At 44.4% G+C, this 26,209-nt stretch overlaps 1 protein-coding gene across 1 annotated transcript in view; it reads left to right on the forward strand.

Moving 5' to 3' along the window:
• LOC102475023 (thyroid adenoma-associated protein) overlaps nucleotides 1-26,209 on the forward strand; it is a 231,804-nt gene that overhangs the window by 92,172 nt on the left and 113,423 nt on the right. Inside the window, exon 4 of the mRNA XM_027776319.1 lies at nucleotides 1,046-1,161. Within this exon, the coding sequence (XP_027632120.1) occupies nucleotides 1,046-1,161 (116 nt within the window). The remainder of the gene's footprint in view (nucleotides 1-1,045; nucleotides 1,162-26,209) is intronic.

Consider the following 26,209-nt stretch of genomic DNA (forward strand, 5'->3'; position numbering starts at 1 on the left):
AAAACGTTGAATCTGATTACTTAGAAAGAAATCATCTGCAGTTATAGTGGAGGGTACAGTGGGGAAAGAAAACAAATACCGTTAAAATAGACTTTCAGAATTCACCATGTGTCTGTCTGTTCCTGCTTCACTCTGCCCACCTCTTCCCCTTGGTTTGTACAAAGGGCCCAAGACTGAAGCTTCCTCAGATAGGCATCTATCTCCTGGGCACTAGTTACAGTCAGAGGATCTCATCTCTGCCCTCATTCTCTTTCTCTGCTGCAGAGTTAACTCCCAAGAGCCTTTGTGGATGTCACTGCTGAGTGTGAATCCAGCACACACATGCATACATGCATGTGTGTGCGCACACATACACACCTTTACATGACTTTTGTCACTTGTCTGCTGGAACCATGGCCATCACTCTAAATAGAGGCAGTTAGAAAGACAACAGAACCTGTTTAGTTCTAATAGTGCATTTAATTCTCTATCTAAAGCCATGGGAGAATAAGAGAATGGGGCACATCTGCCTTTGCTCCTGACATCTAAGTGGCAATCTGCTAAAAAATCTAAATAATTACAATCATCATTACCAAGGATTTGCAGAGGCAAGCATTAGTGTGGCCTGCTGCTGTAGCAAGGCCGCTCTGATGAACCCAGAGATGTAACTAGTTTAGACTCTCAGACAATTTACTGTTCCTATGGTAAGACTGACCTTAAAAGGCGTATTTTATTTTCATGTCAGATGCTAACAGAAAGACATTTGCATGTCTGCTGAAATCAATTCATAGGTCATTTGTAACTAATAAGCTCTTCAAGCAAATGATTGTCTGATCACTGAGAAGTCACCGATGTCGGAATGAGGATCCAGAGCACAGGTATGGATAAGTCCAAGGGTTTCTCACTACTGCTCCGACCTCCAGACAAAAGGCTTCACTGCAGAGAACAGAGCCGGATTCTGCAGGTGTCTGTTTTCTTTGAGGAGATATTTTGAGGAAACCTAAAAGGGAGTAAGTAAAAACTATATTTTCACAGCAGGATATTGCTTTTTCTCTTTTTGGTTTAGGTCTTACATTTGTTACAAGCCTACTCAGACTCCAGACACAGAACAAATTCCAACTTGCAGCAGGAGCTGACTGACCTCACTGTCTGCACCAAAGCCAAACTCTGGCTGGCCAAGAGGTATGCTGAAACCCACCCCACATGCACAGGAGCCACCAGGGGTTCTGGAGACATTGCAGAGTAGCTCTATCTTGTTGTGGAGAGTTTTAAGAGTTGTTGACATGAGCTTTCTAAACTTACTGGAGTACTAATCTTTTCAGAACTTTGGGTTGTGATGCAGAAAGTATTTTCTTGAGAATTTTTCTAAAACTGCTGAGTGACTGGGGGTATATGTAACATGACATTTTATCTGCCTACCAATCAATCTGTTGTTATTAATACCTGCTGTATGCCCGCCCTGTGTTACGTATTATAATAGTGAAAGGCGGTAATTGGCCAAATCATGTGGTGCAAACTCTTAGGTGCCATGGCTCTCCAAGGCTGGTGATTGGTTTAAGCCCTGTGGTTTAAGCCCTGAGCAGACACTCAGGGATAGATGGGATGTCAATAAGAAAGGGGGATGGAAGTTGCCGTTTTTTTAAGAGGTTTTTTTTGGAGAGGTTTTTGCTATAGGGCACGTGTGCTAACCAGAAAGACAGAGAGACAGAAAGCAAGAAATCACCTCCAGGGGGGATGGTCACGCCGCAATCCCTTCTCCTCCTTTCTCCTCTCGGGATCTTGGGCACACATGCACACATGCCCAGTGTGAGTTTAAGCCACAGGGTCTAGAACTTGAACTGCGGTCAGCTACATGGGAGTCCAGTGACATAGCTATTATGCCAACTGCTGGTCCCTAAGAGATATTTTTTGCTATAGGGTTTGTATACTTGCTGGAGAGACAGAGACAGAGAGAGAGAAAGTGAGAAACCATCCTCTGGGGGGATGGCCACACCACAATCCCTACTCCTTAATTCTTCTGTCAAGATTTTGGGCATGCACGCACATGTACCGGTGTGAATTTCAAGCTGCCCAGTCTGGGACTCAGCCGAAATGTCAGCCCTGTGACATTTCGGCTCCTTAACCAGTTCGCTACCTACTGACCCAGAAGTTGCCATTTTTAGGCGGGCAGTAGGGTAGCTTGAAAAGGCAAGGCAAAGAAGGTTAAAGGGCAGATACACACACTCACACACATATTTTTTTTAACACTTGCCATTTTAAGTTAATTCTGGAACTTAGAACATTATGTGAAAGAAGAAGTAGTAGAAAGAGTTTCTCATTTACTCTCTGAGTCCTCTTCCTAAATACGTGGTTTAATATCCATGTTGTAGGACTCAGACTGCTGGGCAGTGATCTGGCAAGGGCCCCATATGTCCTCTATCAGTTCTAGCAGAGTAGGTCCAGAGGAGGCCTGTGTGCTACCACATTCTGTGCTGTACTGTGCTGCATTTGATTAAGAGTCATTCTATTGGTTGTCTTATTCCCCACACCCAAAAAGCGTTTGTTTACTTTCGTTGGGTTCTTCACATTATGTGGGAGATCAAGTAATGGGCACTATTAGATCCACGAAGCACTTTTTTAAAGAATTATTTGTTTAATTTTACTTACTATTTTTTCAATTTGACCAGAGGCGGTGGGGGGGGTATAAAAGCAGGGTACCAGGTCCGGGACTCAAACCGCAGTCGACCACGTGGGAGTCCAGCGCCTTAACCACCACACCACCTGCCAGCCCCATGCTGAGAATCATTTTAATCCAACAAAGTATTCCTGAGGATAGCTCATAGGCCGGCCTTTGTCTTAGGAGATGTGGGGATGCAAAGATGTAAAAGAACGAGTTCTGGCTTCAAGGACTTCAAGAACAATGTAAATAAATTATTTTCATCAAGCTCAGTATAATAACGAATGTGTGTGTTAGCTACAGGAGTAGCCCAGAGAAGGAGCAGGAGAGGACTGGCACCGAACCAGCCATCAAGAGATGAGACTTCCGCCAAGTGGCCAAGACAGGGAGGGGAATTCCAGGCTTAGGTAATAGCAAAGGCAGAAACTTACCAGTAGAAAGTCGCATTGTGGATTTGGAGAACTCCAAGGAAGTTAGCTGTTCTGGAACCTAAAGGAAATCACATGTGGCAGAGATGAGGCTGAGGAAATATGCAGAGGACAAACAGGGAAAGCTCCTACAGGAAATCTTCTGGTGCAGGGGAACCAGGGGTAGACTTGCCAGTGTGTGGATACGTGTCTCAATGACTATCTCAGCACTAATAGCTTTGGACAGGGGTATTGATAGGTAAATCCTGTAGTGTCTGAAATGCCAATAAAATTACGATAGACCTGTCATTTTTAATCCAATTTTTGTTTCTGCCATTTTAATTAGAGAGTAGAAGTTGCTTAGCCATAAATTGTTTCCCCATGTTTTAATACTTTTGCCTTCTGCGTGGCTTTCAGACAGCTTCCCCAAAATGCATTTCCTGGGAGAATAGGATCTTATAATCACAGTTGTGCTCTCAGCTGTTCATCAGTTAACAGGCCAGGTCCTCCCAGGTATTATTTCTGGAGATCAGGAAATTAAGACTCTCTGGAAATCATTCTGTTGAAACCTCAGTTCCAGTCAGGACTTCCCCAAGAAAACTCTCCGTTTCTTTAGAGCACTGTAATGAAGGCGTTCCTGCTTCCTTAGCTTGCTTCTCCCTTGTGGGTCTCGAAGAAAGTTATACCCAGAGGCTTCCTGAGTCCATTCCTTCTCGTTGGATGGGATGGAGGAGATGGAGCGACAGGCCAGCCGTTGCCTGGACCTTCATGTCGTGCAGTGCCTAAAGGTGGCTCACAAAGCTGCCATCTGCTTCCTTCAGCTGGAGAGGTCCCCCTGGCCTTTGTAAACCTTCCCTGTGGTCTACATCGCTGTTTTCAGATCAGGTTTTCATCATTATTCTCTCTCCTTCCCTGTTCACTAATTTTTCTCCATGAATTTCCAACTCTAGGAAACAAAGGCATGAATTGGCGTGATTCACTGAGTTTCCACTTTCCTTCCCCAGAGTCCAGGGAAGCCACTTTTCCATTTTTAGCACAGTCACTCTATATCACCCAAGTGTGAACTTCCACTTTGTGGGTGGTCTGTCGATGGATCTGTAGTGCCAAGCTTCCTCTTACTCTCCAACATGCTTTTACAAGTATCATTCAGAGTGTATTCAGAGGCCGAAACAGTTTAGAAGGAAAGCATACTGCTAAAGCAAAGTGTCCTCCAAAGTTCTGTATCGGTTACTGTGTGAGCCACATCCGGACAGGATAACCTTGAGGTTCCTTGTAGGAAACTTCAGAATTGGGTATAAGCTAGGAAGCGCTGTCTCTGAGATCCTCTTGTCCTAGGAGCTGATTGCCTACACTAGTTAACTCGCTGCTCTCGTGGACCTGTTCTGCGTCTTAGTGGCTGCTTCTCAAAGCAGACTTCTGTCTTTATTTCTCACCTGCCTTTCTCATGAAGATTCTATAATGCAGAATATCTCAAATTCAACTGCTGAAGAGTCTCCTAATGGTCTTGGTAGTTTACACATGGAAGAAGAATAAATGTTCCTGTGAACCTACTAAGGATTTTCTATAGCTTTTGAGTATAAGCTATGAAAATTTAATGTTAATGCAAAAGTTTTTAAGAGGTGGTTTAAATTTTAGCATCAGGACTTATCTTCTATAATCCATTTGATCATTAGCCTGAGTTCTTCAATCCAGTAAGTACAAAAAATATGAGGTGTCATTTATTTGTCCTTTTGTTCCCAAACAAGGTTTTAGAAGAAAAATCTTGAATTGGTTATTCGATTCAATTTTTAAATTTTGACCCTGAAATTGTGGGCACATAAAATAAAGACTTTTGTCATCTATTTATGTTTTGACTTTGCAAGATTAATAGGGATTTATATGAGGTGATTAAGCAATAACCATGAAGTTGTTGGGGAATTTTCGGTGATGAATGGCCAGCTGGCAACGTGACTAGAGTGAAAGACTGGGGTTCTGCTCTTACAGGCCGCTTTTCACTCCAAGATGTCAAAGCCTTTATGGAAATCAGGTCATTAATCTTTCAAGTCCCTTCCTTCTCTGTTTTTCTCCATCCCTCCCTCTTCCATACAGCACACTGTCTTTCTCATGGTGCTAGGACAGTTTACCAACTACTGAAGGAAAGCTAAGCTGAGCCAGGCCAGAAACAGTAAGAATAGGGGTCAGCTGCTGGCCTGGAAAAGTTGGCTGTCGGCACCATTGCAAAGGAATCCACACCATCCCGACAGATGTCCTGCCTGCCGATTCCAGCTTAGCTGATCCAGCTGGATCCCCAGCTGGAGCATAGGTTCTGCCTAAATAGGTAGGACTTTTAGAAGCCCTGTTCAGTAGGGCTAACTGCACATTCTTTCCCTCGAAACAACCAAAAAAAGTGAAAAAAAACTAGAAGGACACATTTTTCTTTCTGGTCATCATATTCTCCATTGCTCTTCAATCTGAATAATTCAATTAACTAAGTTTATTAAAAGGAATAAACTCCTAATACACACACACAACACATGTGCACACTCTTATCCCACATTTATTACACATTTTTTTCCCTTTTATAACCAAAGAAGGAGACACTATATAATCAAATTCATTTCTAAAATATTCACTATCTGTGATCGGACCATGCCCCAATCCCTTCTCCTCTTGGCCGTTTTTGGTATGCACATATGCCTGGCTTGATTTTTAAGCTGTCAGGTCCAGGACACGAACCATGAAATTGGCCATGTGCAATCTAGCCACCTTAACTACCACACCACTGACTGGCTCCTACATTTCTTTTTTTAATTAGTTGTTAGCATTTAAAAATCAGAAAATTTCACAGTAAATCAAGATTTTCATCTTTGGAAAAACTAGAACACCAGGTCCTATTTTCCACATGGCCTCAATGGCAAAGTATTAGCCATCCTGTCTTGCTGATGCAGCATACTCTCCGTACTTGGCTACTGTCCCTGCCCAGCTACTTCTCTCATCAGGTTACCTGCTGAGCACCCATGAAAAACAGGAGTTTGTGGCTCTTGGTGTTGGCATTTATAAGTGCTAGATGACTGGTAGTGAGTTTTTACTACAGCCAGCAGGTTTTTTTTGTTTGTTTGTTTGTTTGTTTTAGAAATTTTTGCTATAGGGTACATGTGCTCACTGGAGAGACAGAAAGTAAAAAAATCACACACACCCCCAGGGTAGATGGCCACACCACAATCCCTTCTCTTCCAGTCTCTCTTGGGATTTTAGGCACACACACACACACACACACACACACACACAAGCCCGGTGTGCGTTTTAAACTGCTTGATCTGGGACTTGAACTGCAATCAACTATGTGGGAGTCCTGTGACATAACCATTACACCATCTGCTGATCCCCCCAGCCAGTAATTCTTAACACTTATGTCTGCATGTTAGGATCATCCAGAGAGGTTGAAACCTTCCAATGCCAGGCCCCACCTCAGAGGTTTTGATTTAGATATTCAGGGTCTGTCACTTGCCCTCAGAAATACAATTTAAACCTGATACTCTGGTATAGTTGATTGCCCTGGAAGTTCATGGCACATTTTCATCATTTTGTGAGGTGAGGCTTAAATAGAATACATTATGCCTGCATCATTTCATGCAACAAATATTTATTGCACCTGCTATATATGCCAGGGTGTATTGAATACTGGAACTATTTTATAAAACCACCACTTCATTTTAAAGGGGAAAACAGAACAGAGTCTGAGCAAAAAAAATCATAGACCTAGAATTTTAGAACTAGAAAGAATCCAGCCTTGAAGTGAAATTGAAGTAACAGTTATTACGTTTACTTAACCATTGCTCCATTTCCAGACATTCAGTTCATTTCCTATTTTTTAGTGTCATAAATAATGTTACAGTGAAGTTTTTTGTAAATGAGTGTGTGTGTGTGTGAGAGAGAGAGAGAGAGTTTATTGGGGGCAAATAAATTTTTTAATAAAATACTGTTGAGCTGCTCTGTGGCCTGGTGGCTAAAGGAGCTGAGTCCCACATGGCTAACTGTGTGGTTCAAGTCCCTGCCCCAGAAGCTTGAAAAACACACTGGACATGTGTGTGTGTGCATGGCCAATATTCCAACAGAATTGAGAAATGGAGGAGAAGAGATTGTTGTGGGGACCAGCTCAGTTAGCACCCATACTTTCTTCTACTTCCTGTCTATGTCCCTGGCAAGCATTATACCCTCTGGCAAATTAACAAAGGAAAGAAAGTAGGAAAAGGAAAGAAGGAAAGAAAATAAAGAGAAGGGAGGAAGGGAAAAAAGGAAGGAAGCAGAAGGAGAACGAAAAGAGGGAAGAAGAAAGAGAGAGGGAAGAAGAAAGAGAGAGAGAAACAAAGTTGGTAAGAGGAAGAGATGATGCAGGGAGAGATGAGATTGTGTTTGTTGAAGACCTACCCTGTGTACCAGACCTGATGATTTGCCATAGACACGTGTTATAGTCCACTCCCACTTCCATGCTTATGGGAGTCTGCAGCCCTGAGCGGTCAGGGATTTGCTCACTGTCACAGCTGACAGGAAATACACTCCTTCCCGACAGCTAATACCATTTGTTGAGAACTTAGCTCCTAACCCTTTATTGGTGCCTCCTACTGGCACACGCAGCCTCCATCTGTCCACTGTTTTTATCTCAGGGCTTTGAATAGCAGTACCATAAACTTTATCTAGAAGACTGTCTGAGAAAGGAAATGTGCACCTGAATCACCTGGGGATCTCGTTAAAATGAAGACTGGTTCACTAGGTCTAGGTGGGGCTGAGAGCCTGCGTTTCTGACCAGTTCCCCGATAATTCCAGTGCTGCTGGTCCAGGATACAGCACATACTCTGAGAGAGCCAGCCATTGTGATCGCTCAGCCCCTGGTTGAAAATAACTCCTACCCTGATGCCCTCATTCTCAGAGGAGCTCCAGGAGAGGCCTGAGGCCTAGCTAGGTCCGCCCAGCACTCTTCCCAGCAGCCTGGACTGACCCTGCACAGGGGCTGCATGGCCCCCCGTGTACTCTGTGGGAAGTCCACACTCCCTTGTCTAGGCAGCTGTCCCAGTGGCCTCAGTGCCTGCGGCAGGACCAATGCTTTGTTGGCATGCAGGGATTGTTTATCATTTTGAAAAATAACAGTCTGATATTCTGGTGAGAAAAACAGGCTCTCAGGAATTCAAAAATAGGTTCCAAGGTTACTAGGAAAGTGACCTTGAGAAATAAATTTTTGAATCAAATAATGCTAGTAAAAGCAATAATGTTGGGTGATGGGGGAACCCAATGTCCGTTGAAGACCTACTTTGTGTATCAGACCTAATGATTTGCTACCCCGAGTTAATTCTAGGATGCAAAGAGTATGAACAGTATGATCCACCCACATCCTTACACGACTTCCCTGAGTGCTCCTCACACTCCGTTCACTCCTCTATATGCACTCCTCTACCCCTCCACCTCCCTAGCATGTGTTCTCCAGTCCCTTCCTGTTTCTGTCCCTGCCTATCCTTATCCACATTTCCATCTGTCCTGTTTCTTGGTAGTCATCCCTGCTAAACTAAGTGGCCCTTGGAGACCTGTGGATGTAAATGTATGAGGAAATATGCATGTAAAGACAAAGCTGGGGCTGGCTTTTGTGTGGCAATCCCACATCTTCCCTAGGGGAGGTCTGTGGCCAGTTGCAGAAGTTTGGATTTAGGATTCTGTTTTGCTTTACAACAGCTGAAGACAGCATTTATTTTCTAACCACCACATTTATTCACTCAAGAGATTATACTTCCCAGGCAGAAACACCAAGGTTTAGGTCTGATTCCATTTTTTTACTCTTCCTTGGTCCCTACCCAAATCCCTCATTCCTCCTAAACTGATCCCTGGCCCCAGATCGAATCCTTCTTTCACAATGACTTGAAAGAAAGAGCAGAGCCACGGTCCTTTACCACCGCTGCAGGTTGCTGTTCCATTTCCATGCCATGGAATGAATTCAGGCCAGAAGGATTGTGAAAAAGAACCAGATGATCACGTGGCATTTTAAGGCTATCATTTGTGGTCCCTGCCAAAACTTTCAGAGAAGCAAGTCTTAACAGGGATGGTTAGTCATATAGCAAGTTTCCAGGCATTGCTGAGGGTTCTGTTTTGCTTTTTTGGTTTGTTTCCTTTTTACCCTTTCTCTCTCTCGCTCCCTTCCTCCTCTTTCACTCTCTCTCCCTTTCTGTTTCTTCTTTCTTTTTTTCTTTCTTCTAAAATAAGTTTTTTTTCCAGCAATTCTCCCTTTTCTTTTAATTTCAGGGGAAAAAAAGGGGAATGGTAATTTTTCTCCCCCCCACCCAAGACTTTTATGGAGTCTCATTAAGACCCTTCTTTAGGGACCAGCGGGTGGTGTGGTTAAGGTGCTGGACACTCCCACATGGCTGACCATGGTTCAAGTCCCAAATCTGGTGGCTGGCTTTTTAGCTTCCTCTCTCTCTCTTTGTGTGTCTCTCTGGTCAAATTAAAATAAATGAATGAATAAATAAAATTAAATAATTCTTTTTTTTTAAGACCCTTCTTTAATCCTCCAGTTCAGCCTATTCAGAATCACCTTGAGCTTCATGCAAACTTGTATAGTGAGAGAAATGAAGTTGGTGTATTTTAGACCCAATCTTGTTGACATTTGTTCACTTCCTTTTCAGACTTCTCAGGAATGTTTAAGGTCATGATATCTTGGGATGAGATCCTGTTTTTATCTTTTAAAAACAAAAAGAAACACTAAGTTATCACATTTTAACACAAACTAGTGGAACAGGGTACAAAACATTTCTTCATAAATATTCCTTTTTAGAGCCTTGAAAATAGGTTAATGATATTGAAGGAAGTAAGGGATTGGTTTGGTCTTTTTTAATAAATGTAAAAGTTGCTGAGGTTTTTCTGAATTAATATTAGATTTAGAGGTGACCTGCTACATTTTGTATTGAATTCTGTGTTATGTTACTTAATCAAATATAAAGCTTAAACATTAAGCTTTAGTGTGCTCTTCATTTTTGTGGGTTTTTTTTTCTTGGAGAGGTTTTTGCTATTGGGTGCATGCACTTGCCAGAAAGACAGAGACAGACAGAAAGCGAGAAATCACTCCCCAGGGGGGATGGCCACGCTGCAATCCCTTCTCCTTCATTCTCCTCTTGGAATCTTGGGCACACACGCACACGCACCTGGCATGAGTTTAAGCCACCAGGTCTGGACTCAAACCGTTGTCGACTACATGGGAATCCAGTGACATAGCCATTACGCCATCTACTGGTCCCAGTGTGCTCTCCATTTTAATATGGCAGAGTTTTATAAACTAAATTCAAAACTCACCAGTGTACTCGTCTTGGAACCAAAGGAACAAATCAATTACTAGCTGTCCAGGTGTCTTCAGGATAAAGGCTTATTCTAAGACGTCTGCCCATCAAGGATATTTGACTTCTGATTTGCAAATATGCTTGTGCTTGGGAAGAATTGCAGGAAAAGTAGATAGTAGAATTCTAATTTAAATACATACACAGTAGTCATTGTTTATAGTGTAAGAATTCTTTATATTTTGTACAAAAACTAATTCTTTTGGTAAAATGAACTATTTGCATTTTAGTTTTGGACTCAAAAGACAAAGGAATTTCCTTTACATGCTTGTCTTAATTTACATCTGGTCCTTTATACTTTCCTTTAGGAGAAATGAACTAAAGGATTCAACTGCATAAAGTGGGTTTTTATCCTAATGGATTGTAAATAAAAATGGTCAACCTAAAAATGAATAAAGTAAATACATATTCTTTTTTAAAATATAGTTTTGTGTCAGTGAAAAAAAAAAAAAATCCCAAGGAGCACCCAGCTTTAAATTTTGAAGGGATAGGTTATTTGAGAGGAAGTGAAGTTTGAAAATATATTAAGTACCTCTTGTTGACAGGCCGGTATGGAAACTAGTCTGGGTAAAAGCAGTCAGAAGTGATCAATATATTAAACTGAGCTTTGGAGCAAGTTGCTGAAATCAAATTTCTTCATATGCAGGACCAGCAAGCAGTTAGTATAATGGCTATGTCACTGAACTCCCACGTAGTTGACTACGGTTCAAGTCCTGGACCCAGTGGCTTAAACTCATGCCGGGCGTGTGTGCGTGCATGCCCAAGATCCTGAGAGGAGAATGGAGGAGAAGGGATTGCGGCATGGCCATCTCCCTGGGGGGTGATTTCTCACTTGCTACCTCTCTGTCTGTCTCTGTCTCTCTGGCGAGCACACGCACCCTGTAGCAAAAATCTCTCAAGAAAAAAAGAAATTCTTCATATTGCAGCAAGAAATGAAAGTAGTTCTGCCATGCTACTGCACCCCAAGAATTCAGCCCCCAACTGTTCATGCTTTCTGCCTTTTAAATGTAGAAATTTGCAAACCTAACCTGGAGGTGATAATTTGTTCAATAGAGGACTCAGAAATCTGTCTTCCTCCACTTTATAGCTATTAGCTTATTTGGATATTGCTGTTGGAAGATTTGTGCAATGTTGCCTGCAAAGGAATACAGGATTTTTATGACCCTAGCACATTTTCATAATATATAAAACCTTAATAATTTATGTTTTTCCTTTACCATAAAACATGTTCTATCTTTTGGATAAATCAGCACTTGCCTTGCCTTCATTGAACCGTTCCCAGTGAATTAAAGCTGATTCAGATTCATAAATGCTACAAAACAGTGTAATAGGCACAGTGGGGAATATAAAGGTAAATAATACTGTCTCTTTTAAAAACTTCGTAAAAAGGCCAGCAGGTGGCATGTAGTTAAGGCACTGGGCCCCCACATGACAGGTAAGAGGGACCAGCAGTTGGTGTTATGGCTATGTTGCTAGACTCCCATGTCATCGACTGTGGTTTGAGTCCTGGACCTGGTGGCTTAAACTCACACTGGGCACACGTGCGTGCGGGAGTGCCCAAGATCCCAAGAAGAGAGTGGAGGAGAAGGGATTGCGGTATGGCCATCTCCCCTGATTTCTTGTTTTCTGTCTCTCTGTCTCTCTCTGTCTTTCTGGTGAGCGCACATGCCCTATAGCAAAAACCTCTCTAAATAAATAAATAAAAATAAAGGTAAGAATCTGGTAAATGTTGTAATGAGTATGTTGCAGGTGCTATGTTGGGAGAAATAAATACTAGTTTATTGGGATAGAGGTATCAGAACATCTTCTAGGAGGAGGGGAAAGTCTTGAAAGGCTAGATGAGATTTAATTGTTATATAAGGTTACTTTTTTTTTTTTTTTCTGTGTGGTAGCCCAGCACCTTAACCACCATGCCACCTGTTGGCCCCAATGAATAGCATTTTATTTGTTTGTTTGTTTATTTGTTTATTTATTTTTTAGAGAGAGATGTTTGCTGTAGGGCGTGTGTGCTCATTGGAGAAACAGAAAGCGAGAAATCACGCCCCCCCACCCCCCGAGGGGAGAGGTTGGCCACAACACAATCCCTTCTCCTCCATTCTCCTCTTGGGGTTTTGGGCACACATGCACATGCACCTAGCATGAGTTTTAAGTCAACTGCGTAGGAGTCCAGTGACGTAACCATTATGCCATCTGCTAGTCCTGGATAAAGTTTATTTTCTTAGATTGGAAAATGAGTGAGTGAGTTTATATTGGCATAGAACCTTTGTTGCTGAGCAAATTGTTATGTACTTACATCCAAGCACAGAGAAGGAATCTTAGTACAGTGCTCACCATTGTGGAAACCACAGTATATTAGGTGTAATATACTATGCCTAATAGTACATGGTACAATCTAATTGAAAAGAGAAACCTTATCCATATGGAATAAGTAGCCAATAATAAAGCACATATAGAAGTATATATAGTGAGTGCAGTAGTTCAGAAACAATGTATACTGGCATAGTCAGGGAAGGCTTTCTAGAGGAGCTAGATATTTACAATGGGCCTTAAGCAGGAGTGTGATTTGAAACATGGAAGTGGTGGGAAAAAGACATTTCAAGATGGTGGACAACATGAGCAATGGCATACCATAGGTAATGCATATACTATGTCATAGGCCAAGTAGGAGATAGAGCTGAAGAAAAGATGCTGTGTTTTGGAGAGCAGTACAAGATAAAAGACCAATTGTGGCAGCCCTCAAATGTTAACCAGAGGAATATGGACTCGATCCAAGACGTGAGAGGAAATTCATTAAATTCAGGCCAACACGGGCGAGTAGGCTTTGTTGCACACAAATACACAAGGAATGTTTCAAATCTTTCCAACCTCTTCTCATGGTCAACAACATTTCCAGTCTCTCCTGGCAGTTAACAAAAGCTTCCAAAGAGCACTCTATCAGCTCTCTGTCCCTGTCACCTCGAAGCCCCTGTTGCCTTCCCAGGCAGCAAGATCACATGGTTTCTCTCCAGTATTGCTGAGAGGACTGCAGAACACAGAGCTGATAGCAGGACAGGGAATCGAGAGATCATCTGATTCAGTGGAATTCTTTCTTATAGAAGTTTACAAGTTTACATGGAGATTCAAGATACTATAAAGAGTAGAGGTGACAAATACAATTTGAGTTGGGTAGAGGCCTGGAGACCCATCTGCATGGCTTCTTTCAGTTGGGAGCCCCAGAAGGGATTCAGAGAAGCAGGCTGGCTCTCCATTTCAAAACAGTGATCTAATCCAAACTGGTATTTATAGAAGAGGTAATAGACACATAAGGCAAGCGCCTTCTTCCTATTTGACAGGTGCGGCTGGCTTTGAGGAGGCTCGAGTTAAGGATGTAAATAACAAGTTTGGTTTGAGGCTCTTCACCTGGCCTCCCTGCTCCCCTCTACCTGATCATCCATGTCCTGAGGCTGACAAGGGCCCTCAGGAGCTGCCCTCCCTGGATAGGGCCCAATACTCCAATCTTCTTGCCGTCCAGACTTAGCTCATCTAGGCCCAGCTATGGTGATGTCCTGCTAAGACACTGTGATCCTCAGGCTGAGACCACAGGGAGGCCCGGGATTCAGAAGGCTAGGCACAGCAGCACGTGCTTAGAGTCCTGCAGCTTGGGAGGCTGAGGCTAGAGGATCACGTGCTCGAGGCCAGCTTGAGCAATATGGTGAGACCCTGTCTGAAAGGGCCAGGTGTGGGGACATGTGTCTGTAGTCCCAGCTAGAAGGCTGAGGCAGGAAGCACAGCAAAACCAAAAAAATCTTAGCTAGTCTGGATCCTCCTTTCCTCAGAAATCTACACTCTGTTGACTGGCTGCCACTTAATCGGACCAGTGCGTCCTGCTAATGTGTCGCAAAGTCTAATATCTCAGTGTGTTACTTCTGGATCATACCACTGTTTTTCAGCAGTGCTGTTTTGGAGACAGTACCTTAAACGAAAGTCAGCTGACTCAACCCTAGTTCACATGTCCTGTGTGGCCAGGTGTAGGCCACCTCCAGGAGGACCTATGAGAAGCTCGGGCTAGTCTCAGGTGACTGGGCCAAAGAGGCAGGTCTGAGCGAGGCCTCTTTTGCCTGTCACTGTTTCCTCCTTCCCCTCACTGCCAGTGCTACCCAGGCTTTCTTGGCAACTGGACTACCTGTAGGCTTCTGGGAATAACACCTTCCCGTGCAAGTTCAAGGTTCATTTCAGAACTTTCTGAGCCAAGGAGGCCTCCCCAGCCCACAGACCCCATGTACCTGGGTGACCACAGGGAGAATCGTTTCTAGAGGTGCCTCGTGGGTGGAAAACTAGTCTCAAAACACACTGCAGGGAAGCTGAGGAAAGGCAGAGTACACTTGAGCTTAGCGAGTCTGGGTTCTGGTCCCTGCTGGACTGCTAGCCAATGAAATGTGGCCTATAATTTCTTTAGACCTTGATTTTTTTTTTTTTCTTTTTTTGGAGAGTTTTTTGCTGTAGGGCGAGTGCGGTCGCCAGAAAGACAGTGAGAAATCACCCCCCTGGAGGGATGGCCACGCCGCAATCCCTTTTCCTCCATTCCTCCTCTCAGGATCCTGGGCACGCACGCACACACGCCCAACATGAGTTTAAGCCGCCGGGTCCGGCACTCGAACCGCAGTCGACTACATGGGAGTCCCTAGGCCTTGATTTTTAATATATAAAGTGGAAGGCTCTAAAATGAGAGTGAGAAAGTGATGAGAGCTAGGGAGGGTACGGTGAGTAATGGGTGTGAAATTATAAGAGAGCTAAGCGGCTATAGTAAATATTGGGTTGTTGGAAAGTCACAAGCATTTTGCATAGAAAAGCATGGAAAATATTCAAACAACCCAATATTTGTTGTCAAAGGGTTAAGCCGTTATCAGTGAAATCAGCTATGGTAGAAGTATGCCTTCACGTTGGGCCTCAAAACACACAAAAGACCTGTGCTCGGGGCCTTAATTTTTCACCAGACTGGCTCCCAGAACAACACAACACCAGAGCACGTGCCTGCAACCAAAATACTCTTGATGGTTTGGGGTAGTGTCTCACTTGCTGTCTGATTATTTTGGGGACACATAGATACATTGTTTTTCTAGAAAACCTTGATTCTATTCTGGGTTTTTGCCCTAATCTTGGGTAGGTCACTTGAGCTCTATGAGCAACTTTGTTGATTTGTAAAAATGGGAACAACAATGCCTGTTTTTCTTCCTGTTTAAGAATTTTATATAGATAAAATTGAAATATTTTAAAAATAAAACTTGTAATAAAATGCAGTTGATATTACTGACATCAGTATTGCTATTGTTGCTTGGGCCAGTTTTCATGTGTGCACTTTGCCAAGTTCACGTTGCCGTGGTTCTGTTGACTGTGCTGTTAGGAATTCTCACTTTGTGATGTATACTGACTTCTCGTGTAGTGTCCAGGGGTTTTTTTATTCCATTGACTTATTTATCCTTTTTCATGCCCTTAGGGGAAAAGAAAGGGGACTTCTGTTAGCATTCTATATAATAATAAAAGGTGTATATCCTCCCAGCCCCGAACTGTACAGTAAAAATTTTCTTGGATAATACTTTCTCCCATAATTCCTAGCATATAGCTTATTAAGTTATTAACCAGCAATTTCTCTAGCAGCATATTAAACTTTACTTTTAAACAAGTCACAGAGGGAGGGAAACATGCATCTCTCATAAAAGGAATAAAAAACATACACCCTCTAAAACAGTTTCCCCAGGCTTTGAACAAATCCCAAGCCCCACACAAGGTCTCTTTTTCATCATTCTCTGCACATAACTCGAGTATTAGTACATTAATGAGAAAAAGATGCCTAATAGAAGGATGGAAAAATCTGAGGGCCTCTGGGGTGTGGGAGGCTCCCTGGGGGTTCTCTGAAAAGGCAGGTGAGCCTTCATGGGGAGAAAGGCAGAGCCACTGCATTAAAGTTATGGACTTCTCCCATGGAGCAGTGACATTTCCAAGGGAAGCAGAGGAGGCTGTGGCTTTGACCCTGACCTGAGGAGGTGACCCCAGTGCCTTCTGTGGACTGCCGGGGCTTTGCCGAATGCCTTCCCTGGGGGAGTGGTTTAGACCCTCTGCTTTCACAGATGTTATCCCCTGAGAGCAAAACCTGCCTTACCAGGGGAAGCCTGTTTTAAACTGTCATGCACATGGCTGTGAGGGCTGGCCCTGTTCTGGACAGATCCAGCACATGGTCTCCCTCTGTGCCTGGCAACCCAGTAAGGATTTCCTGTGAATCCGCCCACCATCAGGGCAGGACAGGGCAGGGAGGATGGCTTCTCTTTAAAAGGAGACTCCGGGTAGGCAGGATGCAGTGAGTGTAAACACTTGCAAAGCTCCAGACCAAGAAAGGCCGGCTGGCCGTTGGAGCATATCATAGCAACACAGCTCTACCGTCCAACCGGCGAGGGCACAGTAGCCGAGCAGGCGGAGTAGCCAGCCTGGCCTACATGCTACTGCCAGCTGGCCTTGCACGCCTGTGCATCTGAATGCTCTGTGTGACAGTGGGGGGAAATAGCTTGTTTCAAAATATATATTCTGCAGTTCGTGACCATTTGGCATTTTGGTTTAAACAAACCCTCTGTTGTTTCTCTGAGAGTGCCATATGATGGTTAGTTGGCTGGGGACTATGCTAAAAATGGAAATCAGAATGGGAGAGGGAGGTTCTTTTTATTTAATTTACACTTCCACATTTACATGGCGCAGCGTGGCCTGCACAAAGGAGTAACTCCTACCTTCTCACCACAGCAGCTCTTCCTTCTATAACCAGCTGCAAGGACAGGCAGCAGCTGGCCCCTGGACAGCTACCGGCCACAGGAGCCACCATGACTACAGAGATGGCCAGTGGGATCTCTGAGAGACCAAAGGAAGGTCAACAAAATATCTTGGGTTGAGAGAGCCTTTCAGATTGTCCCAGGAGGCTGTTTTCTGATGGCTTATCAGGGAAAGTCTCCTAGTGGACAGGCCTTGAAGTGAGTTTTTTGTTTTTGTTTTTTTTGTTTGTTTGTTTGTTTGTTTGTTTTTGAGAGATTTTTGCTATAGGGCGCGTGCGCTCGCCAGACAGAGACATAGAGACAGAAAGCGAGAAATCACCCCCCAGGGGGGATGGTCACGCCACAATCCCTTCTCCTCCATTCTCCTCTCGGGATCTTGGGCACGCACACACACGCACCCGGCGTGAGTTTTAAGCCACCGGGTCCAGGACGTGAACCACGGTCGACTACGTGGGAGTCCAGCGACATAGACATTACGCTAACTGCTGGTTCCCTTGTTTTTGTTTTTGATGTTTTTGCCATGGGGTCTTGCACTCACCAGAGATAGACAGTAAGAGGGAAAGTGAAAAATCGCTCCTTGCAGGATGGCCACACCACAGTCCCTTCTCCTCCATTCTTCTCTCGGGATTTTGGCTAGGCATGTACATGCACCTGACATGATTTTCAGGCCACTGGGTCCAGTACTCAAATTGCGGTCAGCCATGTGGGAGCCCAGCGCCTTAACCACCTGCTGACCCCTTGAGGTGAGTTTTAAATAAAGTACAAGGTGTGGCTGGGCATTCGTCAGTGGGGGATTATAACAACCTGTGGGAACATGTCAGAGGCCTTTCCCCATTCTTCTACCATTTTCCCTGGCCCAGTCTTCCTTCCTCCTTCTCCCTCCCATTCCTTTTCTCTTCCACCTCTCCTCTTGCTCCATGCTCATTTCCATTTCTTTCTGGCTGTGGCAGGGCCTGCTGGTGGGCCCCAGCAGTGCTGCATATGCTTCCCTGCTGGCTCTGTGGCCGCAGCTGCTTCTTGCTCAGTCTTGTTGGAAATAGAAGTGACCTGAGATTAGAGGAGGATCTGGGAGGGGCTGTGGTGAGCTCCTGCTAGGACTTGAGACCCAGAGTCATTTTAAGCCGTTGAGCCTGTCAGCCGCACCTGTTTGATTTTCTGGAATTCCTTCTCTTTGCCTTCACCACACCAAATCCTCCCTGTCTTAGACCCCTCCTCCACGACATCCCCTCTGATTATTCTATGTGTATTTTGTTTTTCTCCACATATGCTTGGCCCCCAAGACTAAGATCTGCAAGGGAAGACTCTTGTCCTTCCTCTGTTCTTTCTGTGCTGGGTAGGATATCCCCCATAGTGCTTATAAATGTTGCTAGAATAATCGAGTGAATCCCTGGGAACCCCTGGGGGAATAGTTCTTAGGGAACTAGGGTGTCCCAGTTCCTGACTCTATTGAAGTCCAGTCAGGTTCTTGACTTGGAGACTTTATCAGGCACTAGCAGCCTAAAGCCAGAGCAACTGTTTTCAGCCCTCTAAAGACAGAGTGAAAGATTTGGTATATCCAAAGTGAGTTGTCTGCCTCTTCTGGGGAGTCCACCAAGGCTTCACAATATTGAGCAGGGACCGAAGCACTCCTGCATGACTTGTGCCAATGGGGTCTTACTGACGTCTCCGACCCTCTGGAGATTTTTGAGCTCTTCAAGGTCACTCCTGAGCTCTCCCATTTTGGGTCCCTGTTTCCCCATCCTGTGTAGTTTTACGCCATCCTTTGTCCTGCCATATCCCTTCTGCACTTCTTGTTATTCTCTAAACATGTTGTGTGTCCAAGTCTTTGGACACTCTGTGTTCTCTGCTGTGGTCACCCTGCCAGGCCCTCCCTGACTCCCCTAGGCTGGAGAGGTGGTCCCTTCTTCCACCTGCCTTCTCTGTTATTCTGTCACCCCTCCATGGGGCACCCATCACCCTCTCAAATGATTGGTTGCACATTTCTCTCATGACACTAGTGGCTTTAGAGTGTTTTTATAGCTGTTTATAAGAAGTACCTTTTACATATGTGAATGTGTGTCTATGTGCCGTGTGTATGTGGCTACACATGGACACCCTAAACACACATACACTCTCCCAAGAAATCCTGCATTTAAAAGTTAAATAATGTTCATATAAGATATGAATAGTCTGCTTTTCCTTCCAAATGCAACAGACAGAATTCACTCACTTTATCATATTTAATTTTAGGAATATTGGCTTCTAATATACTCCGGTCCTGTTAGATACCAAGTATATCCCAGTAATACACTCAGTCCAATGTAGGGTGGCTTGTTCCCTGGAAAAGAAAAAAAGAGCAACTCAGTAATTATACTTTAAGTTGTTATGTTTTATTAATTTTTTACATTTTATAACAACCATATAACCTATTAAACACTTATTCTGGGAACCAGCAGATGGCGTAGTGGTTACTTCTCTGGACTCCCACATTTTGGGAGCCAGTCATAGTTCACATCCCAGACCCAGTGGCTTAAAACTCACGCTGGGCATGTGTGTATGCGCACCGAGAGGAGAATGGAGAAGGGACTGTGGCATGGCCATCTCCCCTAGGGTGTGATTTCTCACTTTTCCTCTCACTGTCTTTGTTTCTGTCTCTCTCTGGCAAGCACACATGCCCTAAGGCAAAAATCTCTCAAAAAAATGATAATAAAATAAAAATTTATTCTGGATACAGACTTTATAGAAATACAGTCCAGTGGTTGAGGCACTGGACTGCCACGTGGTTCAAATCCCGGACCTGGTGGCTTGCTTTCCCACTTTCTCTCCTTCTCTGGTGAGCACATGTGTCCTAAAGCAAATTGAAAAAAATAATAAATTTTAAAAGTCTTAAAAAAAAACAAACAATGCTTGCTTTTATAACTTTGATACACTCTAATTGTAGTCCCCTCCTTCCTCCCTCCCTCTTTCACTAACTGCTTCTCTTCTTCCCCCTCCTATGCCCGACCCTCTCTCTACTCTCCTTTTTTCTTCTTCTGTCTTCTGTTCGCCTCTCCCCTTGCCTCTCTGCTCCCACCCTTTCTCCCTTATACTGGTTACTGCCCACTAGCCGAGCTCATTACCAACCAAACAGATCATAATCTGCAGTTTGAAAACACTGTTCAGAACTCGAAGTTCCTTGAGGGCAGTGACTTTACCACTGAGTCATTTCATATTTCCAAACCCTGGCACTCCTCCCGGCCCTCGGCAGCCACTTACATGTTTTCTGAATGAAGAGACCTCGGTTAAAAAGATCAGCAAGAATTCTGGAAGGGACAGGCAAAGTGAATAATTTATCACAGACTTCCCGGGAGCTCCTGCTGTCCAGTTGACAGTAGGGCCATTGTGGACATGTCTGGGAAGCCCTGCTCGCTCTGCCCTGCCTTCTGCTCCCCCCCCCCCCCATTCCAGGAGAGAGGGCAGGAGGTTTAATGAAGTTCAGAGATTTTCCCAAGGCAAAAACATATTAATTGGGTTCTCAGGTGAATGTTTTCAAGGGACAAATGATACAAAAGAGCGAAAGAAAGCCAGACCCTTACAAGGCCTTCATTTCATTTTATGTGTCTAAACCTAGTTCTTGGAGCGCCTGACTCCTTCCACTCCTTCTAAAGCCACCGTCAGGCTGTTTCAGCCCATCTGTTAGGACCTGGCCACTTCTGATTCTTCTCAAACACTATAAATCTTCATTACACCATGTCCCATGCCAGGATTTTTCCATTTGGGTGTAGAAAAAAATCCCCAAGCCCACCAAAACCCTGTGGCTTGGTTTCCTGTACAGCTGGCTTGCTGTTCCTTGGGATTTTATTCCCATCATCAAAGTGGCTTGACAGGCCGAGAACAAACCTCTGGCTCACCCTGAACTACAGCGTCCCATTTCCAAGTCAGAACAAACCCCAAGTAACAGTGAGAGAGAAAGAAAAAGAAGAGAGTGATTTTCCTGACTGAGAAGCCAGTTCAGAGTGAAACACGCCTCTGTGCCTCCAGACAGGGCTGACGTGTGGGGGCGGCTGTCCTTGAGGGTGGAGCAGGGACCTCTGGGCTCCTGGCCAGAATTTCCCTCTGAGTCACCTGGAAGGAGAAGCCATGGATGGACTCCTTTGTGGCCCGAGATCCTCTGTTTCCTGGAACCTAAAGCAGCAGCACCTGGGGGAGCCTCACATGATTCGTTGACCACATCAGACTTGGCCCAGAGATTCAGCTAAGGGAGCAGAATAGTCCCCAAAGTGGCCCAGGAGGCCAGCAAGGCCACCAGTCTGTGCCACATCTTCACCCTAGTAGAGGGCAAGGGGAATCTCTAAAAACTGCCAACTTTTCCTCTACTCATTTAGGGAAAAAAAGTTAAGTTTATTTCTTTCTCTTGAGAGAAAGAGAGAGGCTGCAACCTGCAAGTCCTGACTCTGTATCCATCCCCAGCTTTAGCCAGCCCTGGATCAAGGGCACACACATGCCTGGCCTGCTCAGGTAAGTACCCAGACTCAAACCTAGGACCTTCACAGGTGGGTCAGCCTCTCAGAGTATCACGTTTCACCTCTGCACCACTGTCCAGCCTCCTCATTGAAACTTTTTCAGACATTCAGTAACTCAGTTAAAAATCTCATGGAAACCAGGCTCTTTATTGGTCTCGAAAAGCAAACTAGTCCCCAAGACCCCCACACACACACACACACCGTGGCTCCCTATGCTCCGAGGAACAACATCTGAGGCAGGAAGCGGTGACTGTCTGAGGCCATATGGGAGCATACAGTAAGTTATAACACTGAGGAGCACCCCGTTAACACAAACGAGCCCATCTGGTGAAAGCCTGGCCCGCCTGCTCTTGTCTCTTGCCTTCTCAACACATTCTCTCATCTTCCCAAGCTGGTGTCCCCAGGTCCTGGACCAGCCAGACATCATCCTTCCCACCTCAGATATCCCCTCTCAAAATGCCCTTCCTTGTTAACTTTGTCTAAATTCTTCCATCTTACTCTGCCTAGTTGGAATTATATCCTCCATTTCTCTGGTCCCTCCGATACTTTTTTTTTCTCTTAACTCCTTATATCTGTCCCAGATTTTGACTGGTTTTATCTCCATATCTAGAGGAGGTTGTCAGGGGTTAGACACCGGCTCACGTGCATCTCCTCCCCGCACCTCCAAGCTGGATGCTTGCGAGCCGACCCGCCCTGTGCTCCATTCCTGGGGGCTCACTGATTCATCTGTCCCAGGAACCTCTGCATTGGCTTTTCTGGCTTTCTTCCCTGAGAAGAACTTCCTTTGGCAAGGGAGTGGAAAGAGGAGAGGTCCCAACTGTTAAAGTGGAAGTCCCAGAATTGGGGATGATATCATTAAAGAAGTTTTCATATACTGTGGGCTTTCCATAGTAGATTGAAAAATAACAGGAAGTTATACTGAAAAGACCTGGAGAAAACTCAATAGAGACAAAAGATAGAGGGAGAATTTGGAAATAAAAAAAGATTCCAAACAGTTAAAAAATTTAAGTATCAGTTAAATTGTACAGTGGTTAAGCTCTGTGCACTGTAAGCTGGAGCCACATGGCTAACTCTGGTTCAGATCCAGCTTCCAGAACTTGCTGAGCACATGTGTGTGTGTGTCCCCAGAATCCTGACAGGAAGAAGAGGCGTAACCACATCCCATGGGAAGGTGCTTTCTCTCCCTCTCTCTCTGTCTGGCAATTAAAAAATAATAATAAAATAAACAAACTGTAAACATTAAAAAGGAAAAAAATAACTGAAATACTAAAAGAGAATATGAGAGATTTAAAAGTGTATATAGGGACAGCAGATGGTGTGGGAATTAAGGCACTGGATCACATGGCCAGCTTGGCAGTTCGAGTTCTAGACCCAGCAGCTTGAGAATCACCAGGTACATGTGCATGCGTGTCCAAAGTCCTGAGAGGCAAATGAGGAGAAGGGATTATGGAGGCCATCTCCTTGGGGGGTGATTTCTCACGTTCCCACTCTCTTTCTGTCTCTGTCTCTGACAGGTGCACACACCTTATGGCAAAAACCCTTTAAAAGGAAAAAAAAACAACAAAGATTACAGATAGTTAAAAGACAAATGACGGACTGCAAAAGCTTATTTGTAATATTGGGTCGACAGAAAAGTCATGATGCATTTTTGCATAGAAAAACATAGAAAAGTATGTCATGGGGCCAGCAGGTGGCGTAGTGGTTGGGGGCACTGGATTCTTACATGGCCAATCATGATTTGGGTCCCGGACCTGGCGACTTTCTCTCTCTCTCTCTCTCTCTCTCGTCAAATTGAAATAAATAAAGTTTAAAAATAAAATAATTAAAAAAAAATACATCATGACTTTTTTGATGACCCAATACATGTAACAGACAAGGGGTAGATTTCCTTAATACACCAAGATTTTCTGTAATCAGTATGGAAAAGAACAATAACAGGGGGTTTGAATATAGTTCACAGAGAACAAAATTTAGATCTTTTTTCAAAAGCACATGAAGGAGTAATCGTCTTCACTCTTAATATAATTGTAGTTTACACAATGAGATAACTATTTTTCACTTACCATCTTGGCAAAGGTCAAAAAGTTTTATAAGAGGCCAGCAGATGGCATGGTGATTACATTGCTAGACTCCCACATGCCTGACCAAAGTTTGAGTCCCGGACCTGGTGGCTTCAAAATTACGCTGGGCAAGTGTGTGTGCATGCCCAGGATCCTGGGAGGAGAATGGAGAAGGGACTAAAGCATGGCCATCCCCCCTAGGGGGTGATTTCTCATTTTCCTTCTCAGTGTCTCTGTCTCCCTCTCCAGTGAGTGCACACACCCTAAGGCAAAAGCTTACGGGAAAAAAAAAAAGTTTTATGACACACCATGTTGGCCAGATTGTGAGGAACAATGGCATTCTTAGGCACATTTAGTAAAAATACTGATTAGTACAACCCCTTTGGAGAACATCTTTTAAAAAATCAATGAAAAAGGGGCCAGCAGATGACACAATAGTTACATCTCTGGACTCCCACGTAGCTAACTATGGTTCCAGTCCTAGACCTGGTGGCTTAAAACTCAAGCCGGGTGTGTGTGTGTGTGTGTGTGTGCATGCCCAAGATCCCGAGAGGAGAATGGAGAAGGGATGTAGCCTGGCCATCCCCCGCTAGGGAGTGATTTCTCGCTTTCTGTCTCTCTGGCGAGTGCATGCATGCTATAACAAAAATCTCTCAAAAAAATGAAAAATTAAAATATACAAATACCTCGATCCAGCAATTCAGCTTCTAGAAATTTTGTCTCTGAGTATGCTCCACATACACAAAACCTATGTACAGTATATTTATTACAGCATTGTTTGGGGTAGCAAAATATCATAAGCAGTCTGAATTCTGTCAGTATAGGACAGATACATCTATGAAATGAGACAGTTTATAGCGATCGAGAAAATGAGAGGATCAGCTCTGTGGCACAGCGATAATGTGCCACTCAGGAGGAGCCAGATCCCACACCCACAGAGGTTCTAATCCCTGGTCAGCTTTCAACACACTGGGCCCCTGCGGGAGTGCCCAGGACCCAACAGGCCGAGAGACTGGGGAAGAGGATGGGTGTGGCCTGCCCTTGGGCGCGTGCTGGTGTCCCTCTCCGCTTGTCTTTCCCGTACCGGGGAGAAGGGGATCCTGGAGTGGCCAGAACCTGTGTGGGGTGCCCCTCTCTTTTTCACTCTCATGTGTATGCACGCACACTCTGTTATGAGCAAAGAAAAAAAATATTTAAAAAAACAACGTATCGGATACTTTTGAATTTGATATCTTTCACACACGCATGCTCTATTATGAATGGGGGGGGAGAAAATCAGACAAATTTCTATGTTCTTAATAGAACAGTATCCAAAATATATCAGAGTAATGCCTAGAATTTAAACCACCATTTATGTGAAGATAAACAAGTGGGTAGCTATAGATAGATGTGCATAAACAAATAGAACGTGCCTGGAAGGATATGCTAGAAAGTAGGCGTGGTTGCTCCTGGGAAACAGAATGTGGGCAGGGGGTGGGTTGTGGAAAAGGGACTTTATTTTCACTGCAGGCCCTTTCGTACTGTCTGAATTATTTTTAGACCATGTGCATGTGTTACCTATTTTTTAAAACTAATTTTAAGAAGTAGGTAGGTATGAAATTAGGACAGGCCCAAGGGATACAGATAAACTAGTAGTTTCAGTTTGTGGGAGTCAGGGACCAAGTCAGTGGGGCTGAGGCGGAGCAGGTCAGCCACAGAGAGGCCTTACTAAGAGACGCTTCAGCATCAAATCCCAAAGTATCAGATACGCTTTTCTTTCTTTTCTTTTTTATGTATTTTTCCTGCATTTGTGATACGGGTGTATATGAATGCACATGAGAGTGAAAGGGAGAGTTCTGGTCACTCCAAGACGCCCTTCTTCCAGGCATCCAGGGTCCTGGGCACTCGTGTGCCTGCCCTGATGTGTTTGGGCCGGCTGGGCGGGGGGGTTAGCATCACAGCTGCCAGGTGGGATCTGACTTCTCTCGAGTAGCACATGACCACTGCACCATGGAGCCGGCGCTGCTCCGCTTTTCATGTACAGCTACACCAGCTTTGGGACAGGAGCAGTTCAGAATAGAGGCGGGAATAAACCTGGGGGAAATGGTAAAACCGTTCATTTACAGGGACAGAGGGTGGGCTGAGGGCTGAAGCCCAGTGGACATCCACTAGCCAAAATATTTGTGCCAGTTTCATTGCCATCCCCTCAGTTTATATCAGAAGTAGAGGAGAAGGACAGGGAATGAACACTTGCGGAGCATCTGTCATAGCCAGGCACTGAGGTGGCATTTTAGGTTTCCTGTGCCACATGGAACACTCACACTGAATTGTCATGAAGGGATTATGTAGTCCTCATTTTACAGATCAGGAATCTGTACTAAGTGGCCAAGCCAGGATTCAAACCAGGTCTGTCCCTGCTGTCTCTAACACTCGTACCACACTGTGAGCACACCAAAGAGGTCCTGGCCCTTTTCATGGTCAGTATGAGCTGAGACGGAGTTGGT

This window comes from Tupaia chinensis, unplaced genomic scaffold (genome assembly GCF_000334495.1).
Source record: "Tupaia chinensis unplaced genomic scaffold, TupChi_1.0 Scaffold000661_1, whole genome shotgun sequence".
NCBI lineage: Eukaryota > Metazoa > Chordata > Mammalia > Scandentia > Tupaiidae > Tupaia > Tupaia belangeri.